Raw genomic sequence first — 15,910 nt, 5'->3', positions numbered from 1 at the left:
GGAAAATATCATCTGAGCATCTCTATGTAACAAATTTAATATATTTTACCTCTTCAGCTCAGCAGAGTAAGTTCTGTGTAAAACGTTATACTTCAGTTACTGCCCAGCTGCAGGTAAAAAAAAAAATGAAGAAATGAACAGCAGCCAATCAGCATCAACAGTTCTGAGGTCATGAACTCTTTTGCTGTGATCTCATGAGATTTGACTTAACTTTCATGAGATTTCATAGTAAACTTCCTTAAACTGAATAGGGAAATAAGATGAGTGTTCACGAAGCTCACTCCCTTAGCTGTCCCTGAACAGACATACTGATTTGCTGCTTAAAAGTCTTTTACTATGGGATGTGACTACTGAGGAACTTTTGAGGTAAAATATCTTTCTTTTTTACATAGAGATGTTCAGGTGATATTTTCTAGTCAGCTTTTTACAGCTATGCTGCATCACTTTCAAGTATTTCAACATTTGGGTATCATGGCCATTTAACTGCATGGGTTGCTGGGAAATGTGCAGCTGTCTGTAAATATTCAGGACTGTGGGGTTCACAGTTCACATGTACCCTGTCCAGTCTTGAGAGTGCAGTCCGTTTCTATGTTGAGAACAATATATATTCTTCTTTAGAATGTTCTTACAAAGGTAATATATTGTCCTTGGAACGTCAGTATTTGCACATGTAAAATGGGACAGTTAAGAGGGGGGATGGGACCAAGTGTAAACAACAATACCTTATATAATTAAAGGGCCATGATACCCAAATGTTGAAACATTTGAAAGTGATGCAGCATAGCTGTAAAAAGCTGACTAGAAAATATCACCTGAACATCTCTATGTAAAAAAGAAAGATATTTTACCTCAAAATGTCCTAAGTATTCAAACCCCATTGCAAAGGACTTTAAGCAGCAAATCAGTATGTCTGTCCCTGGACAGCCAAGGGAGTGAGCCTCATGCACACTCATGTTATTTCCCTATTTAGTTTAAGGAAGTTTACTATGAAATCTCATGAGAGTTAAGTGAAATCTTATGAGATCACAGTAAAAGAGTTCATGACATGCTGATGCTGATTGGTTGCTGTTCATTTCTTCATTTTTTTTTTTTTACCTGCAGCTGGGCAGCAGCTGAGTATAACTTTTTACACAGAACTTACTCTACTGAGCTGAGGAAATTGTGAGGTAAAATATCTTCCTTTTTTACATAGAGAAAGATGCTCAGGTGATATTTTCCTGTCAGCTTTTTACAGTTATATTGCATCAGTTTCAATTGCTTTAGCAATATTATGTCCCTTTAACCTCTGAACATCCTGGGTGACAGGCGCAAAGGGAAACACGACACACCGAAAACCTGGCACTCAATAGCAAGCACACAGTAATATTGAAAAGCAAAAATGGGAGATTCAGTTGCATTTGGCACCAGAGGAATAAGCCCAGGACCGGGTCAAGTTCTCTCTCTTGGGTCCCTAACCAAGCAGCTACACAATGCATATTTTCAAACAAACTGAGAACCAATACAAGGGTGTCACATGCCTTTGTAATCTCCCTTAAAGGGACACTGAACCCAAATTTTTTCTTCTGTGATTCAGATAGAGCATGCAATTTTAAGCAACTTTCTAATTTACTCCTATTATCACAATTTCTTCATTCTCTTGGTATCTTTATTTGAAATGTAAGTTTAGATGCCGGCCCATTTTTGGTGAACAACCTGGGTTGTTCTTGCTGATTGGTGGATAAATTCATCCACCCATAAAAAAGTGCTTTCCAGATTCTGAACCAAAAAAAGGTTAGATGCCTTCTTTTTCAAATAAAGATAGCAAGAGAACAAAGAAAAATTGATAATGGGAGTAAATTAGAAAGTTGCTTAAAATTGCATGCTCTATCTGAATCATGAAAGAAAAAATCTGGGTACAGTGTCCCTTTAAGTAAATAAAGAACACACAAACGGACCGCACACTGAGACTGGACAGGATACACATCCAAAGTCGCTGTGAACCCACACCCCTGAATACTTACAGACAGCTGCACAGTTCCCAGCTACCCCGGCAGTTAACCCCTGAGCAGCCTGGGTGACAGGCCTTAAAAAAAAAAGTATAAACACAACACACAGAAAAGCTGGCATTCTTTCTTGTTTTCTTTTTATCAGACAAATAATTCAGAATTGCTTCCCTTTAACGCTCTCTGTTTTGACCCTCCTGCACAGGTGATAGGGCTGAAGTTACAAGTTGGCTGTGTCAAGACCGCAGCAATATTGGGAATAATGTATTGTGGCACATACCCTATAGACATAGAGACAGTATTTCTAACGGGAATCGTGTGTAAATGGTACTACAATAAAGAAAACAATTACAATTCCATAGTTTAGATAGAACATGCTAACTCTATTTAAAAAACAAGCAAACAAAAAGAAAATCACTTCACAGTTTACTATTATCAAAGTTGTTTTGTGTTCTTGGTATGCTTTGTTGAAGAGCAAACCTAGTTAGATGGTAAGCTCAGGAGAGTGCCTGTATGTTTCAGCTGTGCTTGAAAACACTTGCTACAAAGATTATTGCAATACTACTGCCGTAGAGTACTAAATATATGAGCATACTCCGGAGCTTAAAGGGACATGCCACCCACATTTTTTCTTTTATGATTTAGAAAGAGAATGCAATGTTAAAGATCTTTCTAATTTACTTATATTATCTAATTTGTTTTATTCTCTTGATATTCTTTGATGAAAAGCATATCTAGATATGCTCACTAGCTGCTGATTGGTTGCTGCACATAGAAGCATCATATGATTGGCTCACCATGTGCATTGCTTTTTCTTCAAATAAGGATATTTAAAAAATGAAGCAAAATAAATTATGGAAGTAAATTGTAATGTTGTTTAAATTTCTATTCTCTATCTGAATCATAAAAGAAAGATTTTGGGTTTAGTGGCCCTTTAATGCTTACTTATGTTTGCTGTTCAACTATGGATGCCAAGAGAACAAATTTGATAATTGCATACCTCCCTACAGTTGTGGCTGTGTATCAGGGACTCAGGAGATTGATGGGGGCCTGTCACAATTTTGTGGGTGGGGCTATATTGGGAGGAGTGGGGTCATTGGTGTTTTTGGGCAGTTTATGGGCATGTCTGGGTGCTTCTTGGGTGGGGCTAAGGTAAATTCTGCAAATAGGGACATATGTTTGTCTCAGAGGGACAGCAGAACAGAGCTTAGAATCAGGGACTGTCCCTCACAAATAGGGAAGTTGGGAGGTCTGTAATAGTGGTAAATTAGAAAGGTTTTTTTTTTGGGGGGGTTTTTTGCCGGCTCTGTCTAGACCATGTAATTATAAATTTGACTTTGCTTTCCCTTTAATAGATATCGGCTGATTTTGATAACTTTTACAGCACAAAAATAAAAATCTGTTTTGCAAACAATGAAAAGCTTTGTCAAAAAAATCAAACCTATCAAATGCAATTTAATCTGTAGGCCAAGCAAGGATTTATACCACCCGTCTAAAAACATTTTAAAACAATTCTGTATGTGATAGCTTTGAATTTTTCTAATGTCTTATGACTTGTTAGAAAAGGTTTAAAAGATAATGGGCCTCATTTATTAAGCGCAAAAGCAACTTCGGCCCCAGGACTTCAAGCCTTAAATGCTAGTTATAAAGCAGCAGTCTTAACCTCTAAAATGTGGCGGTGCAAAATCATTCCAACCTTATCAAAATGATTGAAAGACCCTGCTCTTGACAGATTAGCAGTTGCTTGTGCAGCAAGGACCGGCAGATATATTATACCTTTGGTAAATGAAGTCAAATGCATTTAGTTTAATAATGTACTGTGCATTAAAAAGTGGCTAAAAAAGCAAACAGCTTCCTTACGACTCACTCAACAATGTTGACCTCATCAACCATTCATAATTACTGCATAGTTCACCTTTTACTGATAGTTCTAAAACCATTACTTTTCATTAAACATAACTAAGTGGTTTTCCATTTTCCATTATGACATTTTATTTAATTTAAAATATAACATACTAATAATGTACATATGGGAGCCCTTTCAATAGTATGCTCATCCTTTTAAACATTAACATCATTCTTTTTGTGTAGCAATGACATACTGACATTTTATATTTCAAACATACAAATATTAATTGCATATTGAGTTACCAAAACCACAATCTGTCTGTCTATGCCATGACAATATAAATTGCATGAAAGCTTTATAGTTATCAAATACAGTTTGTTCTCAGGCTAAAATAATCAGAACGATAAACTGAATAGCGAGGGAAGACCCATGGGAGTAAACACGCTATCAGCGTTTGATATATTTGCAGTAAGTTAATCGTTTATGTGTATAAGTCTTTTTCCCCTTTGAGGATTCACAATATTCAAGTGTTTAAATAAACAAGCTTACAAGTACAAGTTTGGAAACTGATAAAAGTACAAGAATGTTTTGGCTTTACTGTGGTATAGGATATAAGAATAGCAATTATCCTGCATTTATTTTAGATGTACAAGCCAGAATTTCTGCCAACAATTTTTGGACTTGTACTGTTTATATCTATCTATATATCTATCTATCTATCTATCTATCTATCTATCTATCTATCTATCTATCTATCTATCTATCTATCTATCTATCTATTTTATGTTTGGATCAACAATTTACTGAAGGACACAGTAATATTTCAGTAGTGAAATGAGGTTTATTGGATTAACAGAAAATGTGCAATATGCATCAAAATGAAATTAGACAGGTGCATAAACTTGGGCACCCCATTTGGGCACCCCAAAAGAAATATTGCACATAATATTTAGTAGAGCCTCCTTTAGTAGAAATAACAGTTTCTAGATGCTTCCTATAGCCTGTAATGAGTGTCAGGATTCTGGATGAAGGTATTTTGGAGCTTTCCTCCTTGCAAAACATCTACAGTTCCATTAGGTTTGTTAGTTGCCAAGAATGGACAGCCCGCTTCAAATCACCCCACAGATTTTCAATGATATTCATGTCTGGGGACTAGGATTGCCATTCCAGAACATTGTACTTGTTCCGCTGCATAAATTCCAGAGTAGATTTTTAGCAGTGTTTTGGGTCGTTGTCTTGTTGAAATATCCAACTCCGGCATAATTTCAACTTTATGACTGATTCCTCAACATTATTCTCAAGTACCTGCTGATATTGAGTGGAATTCATGCGACCCTCAACTTTATCAGGATTCCCAGTACCAGCACTGGCCACACAGCCCCACAGTATGATGGAACATCCACCAAATTTTACTGTGGCTAGAAAGTGTTTGTCTTGGAACGCTGTGTTCTTTTGCCGCCATGCATAACGCCCCTTGTTATGACCAAATAACTCAATCTTTGTTTCATTAGTCCACAGCACCTTCTTCCAAAATGAAGATGGCTTGTCGAAATGTGCGTTTGCATACCTCAAGTAACTCTGGCCTAGATTTGGAGTTTGGCGGTAAAAGGGCTTTTTTCTGGCCGCACCATAAATTTAACTCTGGTATCGACAGTTTAAACAAATGCTGCGTTAGGCTCCAAAAAAGGAGCGTAGAGCATTTTTACCGCAAATGCAACTCTCGATACCAGAGTTGCTTACGGACGCGGCCGGCCTCAAAAACGTGCTCGTGCACGATTCTCCCATAGGAAACAATGGGGCTGTTTGAGCTGAAAAAAAACCTAACACCTGCAAAAAAGCAGCGTTCAGCTCCTAACGCAGCCCCATTGTTTCCTATGGGGAAACACTTCCTACGTCTGCACCTAACACTCTAACATGTACCCCGAGTCTAAACACCCCTAACCTTACACTTATTAACCCCTAATCTGCCGCCCCCGCTATCGCTGACCCCTGCATATTTTTTTTAACCCCTAATCTGCCGCTCCGTAAACCGCCGCAACCTACGTTATCCCTATGTACCCCTAATCTGCTGCCCTAACATCGCCGACCCCTATATTATATTTATTAACCCCTAATCTGCCCCCCTCAACGTCGCCGACACCTGCCTACACTTATTAACTCCTAATCTGCCGAGCGGACCTGAGCGCTACTATAATAAAGTTATTAACCCCTAATCCGCCTCACTAACCCTATCATAAATAGTATTAACCCCTAATCTGCCCTCCCTAACATCGCCGACACCTACCTTCAATTATTAACCCCTAATCTGACGACCGGAGCTCACCGCTACTCTAATAAATGTATTAACCCCTAAAGCTAAGTCTAACCCTAATACTAACACCCCCCTAAGTTAAATATAATTTACATCTAACGAAATAAATTAACTCTTATTAAATAACTTATTCCTATTTAAAGCTAAATACTTACCTGTAAAATAAATCCTAATATAGCTACAATATAAATTATAATTATATTATAGCTATTTTAGGATTAATATTTATTTTACAGGCAACTTTTTAATTATTTTAACCAGGTACAATAGCTATTAAATAGTTAAGAACTATTTAATAGTTACCTAGTTAAAATAATAACAAATTTACCTGTAAAATAAATCCTAACCTAAGATATAATTAAACCTAACACTACCCTATCAATAAATTAATTAAATAAACTACCTACAATTACCTACAATTAACCTAACACTACACTATCAATAAATTAATTAAACACAATTGCTAAAAAAAATACAATTAAATAAACTAGCTAAAGTACAAAAAATAAAAAAGAACTAAGTTACAAAAAATAATAAAATATTTACAAACATAAGAAAAATATTACAACAATTTTAAACTAATTACACCTACTCTAAGCCCCCTAATAAAATAACAAAGACCCCCAAAATAAAAAATTCCCTACCCTATTCTAAATTAAAAAAGTTACAAGCTCTTTTACCTTACCAGCCCTGAACAGGGCCCTTTGCGGGGCATGCCCCAAGAATTTCAGCTCTTTTGCCTGTAAAAGAATAAATACAATACCCCCCCCAACATTACAACCCACCACCCACATACCCCTAATCTAACCCAAACCCCCCTTAAATAAACCTAACACTAAGCCCCTGAAGATCTTCCTACCTTGTCTTCACCATACCAGGTTCACCCATCCGTCCTGGCTCCAACATCTTCATCCAACCCAAGCGGGGGTTAGCGATCCATCATCCAGTGCTGAAGAGGTCCAGAAGAGGCTCCAAAGTCTTCCTCCTATCCGGCAAGAAGAGGACATCCGGACCGGCAAACATCTTCTCCAAGCGGCATCTTCAATCTTCTTCCATCCGGTGCGGAGCGGGTCCATCTTGAAGCAGGCGACGCGGATCCATCCTCTTCTTCCGTTGTCTCCCGACGAATGACGGTTCCTTTAAGGGACGTCATCCAAGATGGCGTCCCTCGAATTCCGATTGGCTGATAGGATTCTATCAGCCAATCGGAATTAAGGTAGGAATTTTCTGATTGGCTGATGGAATCAGCCAATCAGAATCAAGTTCAATCCGATTGGCTGATCCAATCAGATTGAGCTCGCATTCTATTGGCTTTTCCGATCAGCCAATAGAATGCGAGCTCAATCTGATTGGCTGATTGGATCAGCCAATCGGATTGAACTTGATTCTGATTGGCTGATTCCATCAGCCAATCAGAAAATTCCTACCTTAATTCCGATTGGCTGATAGAATCCTATCAGCCAATCGGAATTCGAGGGACGCCATCTTGGATGACGTCCCTTAAAGGAACCGTCATTCGTCGGGAGACAACGGAAGAAGAGGATGGATCCGCGTCGCCTGCTTCAAGATGGACCCGCTCCGCACCGGATGGAAGAAGATTGAAGATGCCGCTTGGAGAAGATGTTTGCCGGTCCGGATGTCCTCTTCTTGCCGGATAGGAGGAAGACTTTGGAGCCTCTTCTGGACCTCTTCAGCACCGGATGATGGATCGCCAACCCCCGCTTGGGTTGGATGAAGATGTTGGAGCCAGGACGGATCGGTGAACCTGGTATGGTGAAGACAAGGTAGGAAGATCTTCAGGGGCTTAGTGTTAGGTTTATTTAAGGGGGGTTTGGGTTAGATTAGGGGTATGTGGGTGGTGGGTTGTAATGTTGGGGGGGGGGTATTGTATTTATTCTTTTACAGGCAAAAGAGCTGAAATTCTTGGGGCATGCCCCGCAAAGGGCCCTGTTCAGGGCTGGTAAGGTAAAAGAGCTTGTAACTTTTTTAATTTAGAATAGGGTAGGGAATTTTTTATTTTGGGGGTCTTTGTTATTTTATTAGGGGGCTTAGAGTAGGTGTAATTAGTTTAAAATTGTTGTAATATTTTTCTTATGTTTGTAAATATTTTATTATTTTTTGTAACTTAGTTCTTTTTTATTTTTTGTACTTTAGCTAGTTTATTTAATTGTATTTATTTGTAGCAATTGTGTTTAATTAATTTATTGATAGTGTAGTGTTAGGTTAATTGTAGGTAATTGTAGGTAGTTTATTTAATTAATTTATTGATAGGGTAGTGTTAGGTTTAATTATATCTTAGGTTAGGATTTATTTTACAGGTAAATTTGTTATTATTTTAACTAGGTAGCTATTAAATAGTTCTTAACTATTTAATAGCTATTGTACCTAGTTAAAATAAATACCAAGTTGCCTGTAAAATGAATATTAATCCTAAAATAGCTATAATATAATTATAATTTATATTGTAGCTATATTAGGATTTATTTTACAGGTAAGTATTTAGCTTTAAATAGGAATCATTTATTTAATAAGAGTTAATTAATTTCGTTAGATGTAAATTATATTTAACTTAGGGGGGTGTTAGTGTTAGGGTTAGACTTAGCTTTAGGGGTTAATCAATTTATTAGAATAGCGGTGAGCTCCGGTCGTCAGATTAGGGGTTAATAATTGAAGGTAGGTGTCGGCGATGCTAGGGAGGGCAGATTAGGGGTTAATACTATTTATGATAGGGTTAGTGAGGCGGGTTAGGGGTTAATAACTTTATTATAGTAGCGCTCAGGTCCGCTCGGCAGATTAGGGGTTAATAAGTGTAGGCAGGTGTCGGCGACGTTGAGGGGGGCAGATTAGGGGTTAATAAATATAATATAGGGGTCGGCGGTGTTAGGGGTAGCAGATTAGGGGTACATAGGGATAACGTAGGTGGCGGCGCTTTGCGGTCGGAAGATTAGGGGTTATTTATTTTAAGTAGCTGGCGGCGACGTTGTGGGGGGCAGGTTAGGGGTTAATAAATGTAATACAGGGGTCGGCGGGGTTAGGGGCAGCAGATTAGGGGTACATAAGTATAACGTAGGTGGCGGTCGGCAGATTAGGGGTTAAAAATTTAAATCGAGTGGCGGCGATGTGGGGGGAGCTCGGTTTAGGGGTACATAGGTAGTTTATGGGTGTTAGTGTACTTTAGGGTACAGTAGTTAAGAGCTTTATGAACCGGCGTTAGCCAGAAATCTCTTAACTCCTGCTATTTTCAGGCGGCTGGAATTTTGTCGTTAGAGCTCTAACGCTCACTTCAGAAACGACTCTAAATACCGGCGTTAGAAAGATCCCATTGAAAAGATAGGATACGCAAATGGCGTAGGGGGATCTGCGGTATGGAAAAGTCGCGGCTGAAAAGTGAGCGTTAGACCCTTTAATCACTGACTCCAAATACCAGCGGGCGCCCAAAACCAGCGTTAGGAGCCTCTAACGCTGGTTTTGACGCCTACCGCCGAACTCCAAATCTAGGCCTCTGTTTGTGGCATATGTGCAGAAAAGGATTATTCTGCATCACTCTCCCATACGCTGAATTGTTGAACGATGCACAGTGACACCGTCTGCAGCAAGATGATGTTGTAGGTCTCACCAAACCAATTGTGTGTTCCAATTAATCAGTGCTAGATAGTTACAGGTATTCAAATCAACAAAATGACAAGGGTGCCCAAATTTATGCACCTGTCTAATTTAATTTTGATGCATATTGCACATTTTCTGTTAATCCAATAAACCTCATTTCACTACTGAAATATTACTGTGTCCTTCACTTATTTGATAGATCAAAATGAAATTGCTGATCTAAACACCCAATTATTTATAAACGGAAATCATGGAAATTGTCAGGGGTGCCTCAACTTTTGCATACGACTGTATATAGAGAAAATATATATATATATATATATATATATATATATATATATATATATATATATATATATATATATATATATATATACAAGCCTTCTAAAACACCAGTCATTCCACAGTAAATAAAAGTATATTCTGAGCTCACCCAAAACCTACAATTAGAAAAGAAAACTTTATGCTTTGCTTAGCGAGGCCGAGCTATGCTTTTGACTGCCTTATTATTGAAGGAAAGCTACAAGAATAGCGTGGCTGCACTATTCTTTTCATGGTATCATTACTTTAGTGTGACTGCGTTATCCTGATTTCTTCCTTTCAATAATGTGGTGGTTAAAAATATAGCGCGGCAGGGCTAAGCAAAGTACAACATTTTCTTTTCAATAGCATAATGCAGCTATGTGGGCAGCGCTCCTAGCAGCATTATAGTGCAGTGGCGCTATTCTTCCAATAGTCTACCTTAAATGGTAAGGCGGTCGACTCATAAAGTGCGGTCGGCGTTTTGGCCATTCCTGCTCTTGAGGATCGCTACTATGGGGTCTATTTATGAAGCAGTGGATGCTGCTTCCGACCCTTTGCGCTTCAGTTCCGACTGAAGCGGTTGTTAAGAAACAGCGGTCCTAAGACTGCTGCTTCTTAACTCATCCACCACCTCTAAGATGGCAGACAGCAATCAGCCCGATCGAATATGATTGGGTTGATTGACACCCTGATTGGCCGCAAATCTGCAGGGGGCGGTATTGCACCAGCAGTTCACGAGGCATTTATCGATGTGCGACGGACATGATCCGCTATATCGGATCATGTCTGTCTGCACATTATTAAATGGACCCCCAAGACTGTAGTTGAAGGACTAATTATAAATGGAACTATGATATATTCTCTTTTTTTATTTTTCACTAGATTGTTTAAAGCGGATCCCTAATGTGTTCCTATGATAAATGTCTAAGTATATTTTCCTCTAGATTTATTTGTATCTAGTTTTTGGTTCCACTAGAGTGGAATTCTGGAATTTTTAGATACTTCATTCGTAGGTAAATAATAGTATTTGAGCCAAAAGTATCCTATATAGTTATAACTGATTCTTAGGGGCCTATTTAAGAATGTGCGAACGGACATGATCCGAAAATTCGGATCATGTCTGCTGCACATCGATAAATGCCGACAGCATACGCTTTTCGGCATTTATCATTGCACCAGCAGTTCTGGTGAACTGCTGGTGCAATACCGCCCCTGCAGATTCACAGCCAATTGGCCGCTAGCAGGGGGTGTCAATCAACCCGATCGTATTGGATCGGGTTGATTTCCAGAGATGTCTGTCTGCCGCCTCAGAGCAGGTGGACAGGTTATGGAGCAGCGGTCTTTAGACCGCTGCTTCATAACTTGTGTTTCTGGCAAGCCCCATTGCCTTCTGTTTTTGGTCTGTTAGTTGCTGAAGTCCTTGAGTAGCCTCGTTTGAATGGTAGAAGGGGCATATGTCATAGGAAATGCTTTATATGATATTTATGTTTTTGTTACCTGGTATCCATTAAGGATGGGCGAATGTGTTTATATTCAAATTCAAATGTTAGAACAAATGTTATTGTAGAAATTCGATTTACATAATAGAATGTTGATAAGAACGAATATTCTTAAAAATTCTATTATCTAATGTTATTTACAGTTTTTGAACGTCACATTCGAATTCGAATGTCACATTCAAATTTGAATATTACATTTAAAAAACACAGTATTAGACTAGAAATGTGACATTCAATTGAACGTGACATTCAAATTCGAATATAGCATTCAAATTTGAATATTACATTTATACAACACAGTTGTAGACTAGAAATTATGTTTGGAATTTGAATGTGACATTCAAATTCAAATGTCACATTCGAATTCAAATATTACATTTATAAAACACAGTAGTAAACTAGAAATACTTTTTTGAATTTGAATGTCACATTCAAATTCGAATGTAGCATTCAAATTCAAATGTAGCATTCGAATTAGAATATTACAGTTATAAAACACAGTTGTAGACTAGAAATACTATTTCGAATTCGAATGTCACATTCAAATTCAAATATTACATTTATAAAACACAGTATTAGACTAGAAATACTTTTTTGAATTTGAATGTCACATTTGAATTTGAATGTAGCATTCAAATTCGAATGTAGCATTCAAATTCGAATATTACAGTTATAAAACACAGTTGTAGACTAGAAATACTATTTTGAATTCGAATTTCACATTCTAATTTGAATATCACAATCGAATTAGAATATTACATTTACAAAACACAGTATTAGACTAGAAATACTATTTCGAATTAGAATGTGACATTCAAATTTGAATGTAGCATTCAAATTCGAATATTACATTTATTAAACACAGTTGTAGACTAGAAATTCTATTTCAAATTTGAATGTCACATTCGAATTCTAATATTACATTTCGAAATTGAATGAATACATAGCTAAACATTCTATTATTCAAACGAATATTTTCAAATTTTATTGAAAAATTTGAAAACGAAAATTTGAAAATAGAATGTTAGAATGTTATATAAACATTCAAAATTCAAACAAACGAATGTATCAAAATTAGTTTTAAATTTTGAATGTTTAGAAACATTCGCCCATCCCTAGTATCCATATTATATGCCTTTTGTTCTGAATATTGTCTTTATGAGTTATTCTCAGGTCTATATGTGTTTTATATTTGAAGATATTATTAAATGTGTTTTCAATCTTAATATTTCAAGGTGGTATAGGCAACTTTGTATTATCACTTTCCCTTAGATATGTTCACTGAAATTGATAAAAAAAATAATATACAAACAAACATAAATTATAATACATTACCAAAAATGCCCATGGATGAAGGACCTGATTTAGGCAAGGTTCAGGGTTCCCCTATCTGCTGTTCTCCTTGACATGAGTGCAAATTTTAATAATATGTGAGCGTAGTTTCGATATTAAAACTTGTAATCTAGCCAATTGTATTTTATGACATACATTCTCTTTACATCTTGTCATCAGTTGTATAAGACTAAAAAAGATGTTTTGAATTTACCTTTGCCCCGCCTGTTTGCATAAAAAAATGCTAAGTGTCATGTCTTTGAGATGCTTCAGCATGTCAATTAAAGGGGCATATGACCAATATTATTTCTTTAAATATTATGATAGAGCATAGAATTTAAAACTTTGCCTTTTACTTCTGTCAGCAAATTTACTTAATTGATTTGATATCCTTTAATGGATAAGATGAAAGACTTGCGGTATAAGAGTCACTTGAGAAAGTGGGGAGATATGGCACTGTGACATTAACCACTTGTTTTTACTAAGTATTGTGTTCAAATTATACAAAGTAGAGCTGGATTTAAAGCTCAGGTGCCTGTAGGCACCAAAATCTGAAGCTTCTCCTAAGCTTCCCACTTCCTATTCACAGCTGTGCTGGCGACCTTAAGATGGCTGCCGGCAGTGAAATAACAGCACTGTGTGTGTGTGTGTGCGGTGGCCATCTTTGTTAAGGTCACCGGCCTACTCTGCCTTATTATAAATTTGGCCCTATCTATCTATATCTATATATTTGTCTGTCTATCTATCTATCTATCTATCTATCTATCTATCTAGATCTATCTATCTATATATATATATATATATATATATATATATATATATATATATATATATTATCTATTATCTATCTATCAAATCTATTTATCTAGCTCAAAAGAGAGATAGATAGATAGATAGATAGATAGATAGATAGATAGATAGATAGATAGATAGATAGATAGATAGATAGACAGACAGATGCACATCAAAATTGAATAATTCATATCTTGCTCATTATTTAAAAATAACTTGTGATAGCATAAATTACACTTCCACCATTATAGGGCGTATGATACAATATGGACCTATATAAACAAATATCTCCTTTCTGATGTTCAACAAACATTTTATTTAGTACAGTCTGATACGTGAGATACAGGATGATCACATGCATCATATACAGTGCGTTAAACAATAATTATACTACATTTACTAATTATACTATACATTGACCCTATTGTATCAATGCAATGTTTTGTGGACCCAGGACATCCTTGAAAACGAGAAAAATCTCAATGTATCCTTCCTGGTAAAATATTTTATAAATAAATAAATAATAAATAAATAAATAATACTGCATTTTATGTCATTTCAGATCCTGAAATTGTAAATGGAATATATTGGTCCGAATCCCTAAATAAGGTTTTTGTTGATAACTTTGACAGAGATCCCTCCCTCATCTGGCAATATTTTGGAAGTGCAAAGGGCTTTTTTCGACAATATCCAGGTAAGTGAGTAGAAAAAAAAAATGTATGTGCAACAGAGAGCAATTTTTTACACTAAAGATTTTTTTTTATTATTTTTTAAAAGATCGATGAAGATGTTTCTTTACATTTTGCTCACAATGTCTTTAAGAAGACAAATAGTGCAGAAATTGTTTTGTAGGGTTTAAACTATTCCCTTTGGTAAGAAACGATCTATTCTTTTTTTTGTAGGTATTAAATGGGAACCAGATGAAAATGGAGTTATTGCATTTGACTGTAGAAACAGAAAATGGTAGGTAACCCAGTCAACAATTGATTTTTTCCCACTCCATAACTAATATAAAAGAACAATTTCTCTATTGCTCTTTAATCTAGGTACATTCAAGCGGCAACCTCACCGAAAGATGTTGTAATTTTAGTTGACGTCAGTGGTAGCATGAAAGGTCTTCGTCTGACAATTGCAAAGCAAACTGTATCCTCTATTTTAGACACCCTTGGAGATGATGACTTCTTCAACATAATTGCAGTAAGTTCCATTTGCTTCTTGACTTTGTTCTTTAAAATATTTCCCCCCCCCCTCCTCTTATAACCTTTTAACTGGATGCGCACAAGAACCTACCTGTTGAAGGCCCCCTGGGATGTCTGTACTTTAGATGCTCTCAGTTCAACTTTCAATCAGTTTTAATTTAGGAGAAGATTTGAACTTTTGGAGACCTCTTTCAGAGGCCTATTGACAAATCACCAGCAAATAACATATCTTACAGTATGCTTAGTAATTTTAGTTTGATTCTTGCTTTTTCTGTTTTTGCTGTGCTATGTAATTTAGAAATAGAATAAGTTTCAACATGCTGTACTGCTAATTTGGCCACTCAAAGGTTTAGCATCTTATACCAATTGATTAAACTTTTTTAATGTGGTACCATAGTTTAAGTTGTACATTTTAATGCAGGCAAATCTGAATCAAATGTGTGGTTTATCAGCAACTGGAAATCCAAGTTGAATTTTAATAGCACTTAAAAGATGAAAAAGAAACTGTTTAAATATAAGTAAATTATTAATATGAAACATTATTTCCTTTAATAGTGGTATTGATTTTTATATAACCCTCCAAATCACAGGAAATTAAACCCAACATTTGTCTTTCATGATTCCAATAGGGAATACAATTTTAATACATTTCCAATTTACTTCTATTATCAAACCTGCTTTGTTCTCTTGTTATTCTTTGTTGAAGAGATATGTAGATAGGTAGTTTGCACATGCATCAAGCACTAAATGACAGGAAGTAGTGCTACCATCTATCGCTCTCATTAATGTATAACATTGTTGCAAAACTGCTGCCATTTAGTGCTGTAGACACGTGTAGACTCCTGAGCATACTTTCCTGCTTTTCAACAAAGGATAAAAAACAAAGAACATTTGATAATAGAAGTAAATTGGAAAGTTGTTTAAAATTGTATTTTCTATCTGAATTATGAAAGAAAAAAATTGGGTTTTGCGTCCCTTTAAGTTAATGATCAGGGATATCTATTCTCTGTTTATGATTAAAAACAGGTAGATTGTTC

The 15,910-nt window shown here is 36.3% G+C and overlaps 1 protein-coding gene across 1 annotated transcript in view; it reads left to right on the top strand.

Moving 5' to 3' along the window:
* CACNA2D3 (calcium voltage-gated channel auxiliary subunit alpha2delta 3) overlaps positions 1-15,910 on the top strand; it is a 1,718,630-nt gene that overhangs the window by 721,507 nt on the left and 981,213 nt on the right. Inside the window, 3 exon segments of the mRNA XM_053720740.1 lie at positions 14,237-14,368; positions 14,577-14,637; positions 14,721-14,871. Of these exon segments, the coding sequence (XP_053576715.1) occupies positions 14,237-14,368; positions 14,577-14,637; positions 14,721-14,871 (344 nt within the window).

The sequence above is a fragment of the Bombina bombina genome, chromosome 7 (genome assembly GCF_027579735.1).
Source record: "Bombina bombina isolate aBomBom1 chromosome 7, aBomBom1.pri, whole genome shotgun sequence".
Taxonomy (NCBI): domain Eukaryota; kingdom Metazoa; phylum Chordata; class Amphibia; order Anura; family Bombinatoridae; genus Bombina; species Bombina bombina.
The sequence above is the reverse complement of the archived record's forward strand: the minus strand, read 5'-3'. Positions and strand labels throughout refer to the sequence as shown.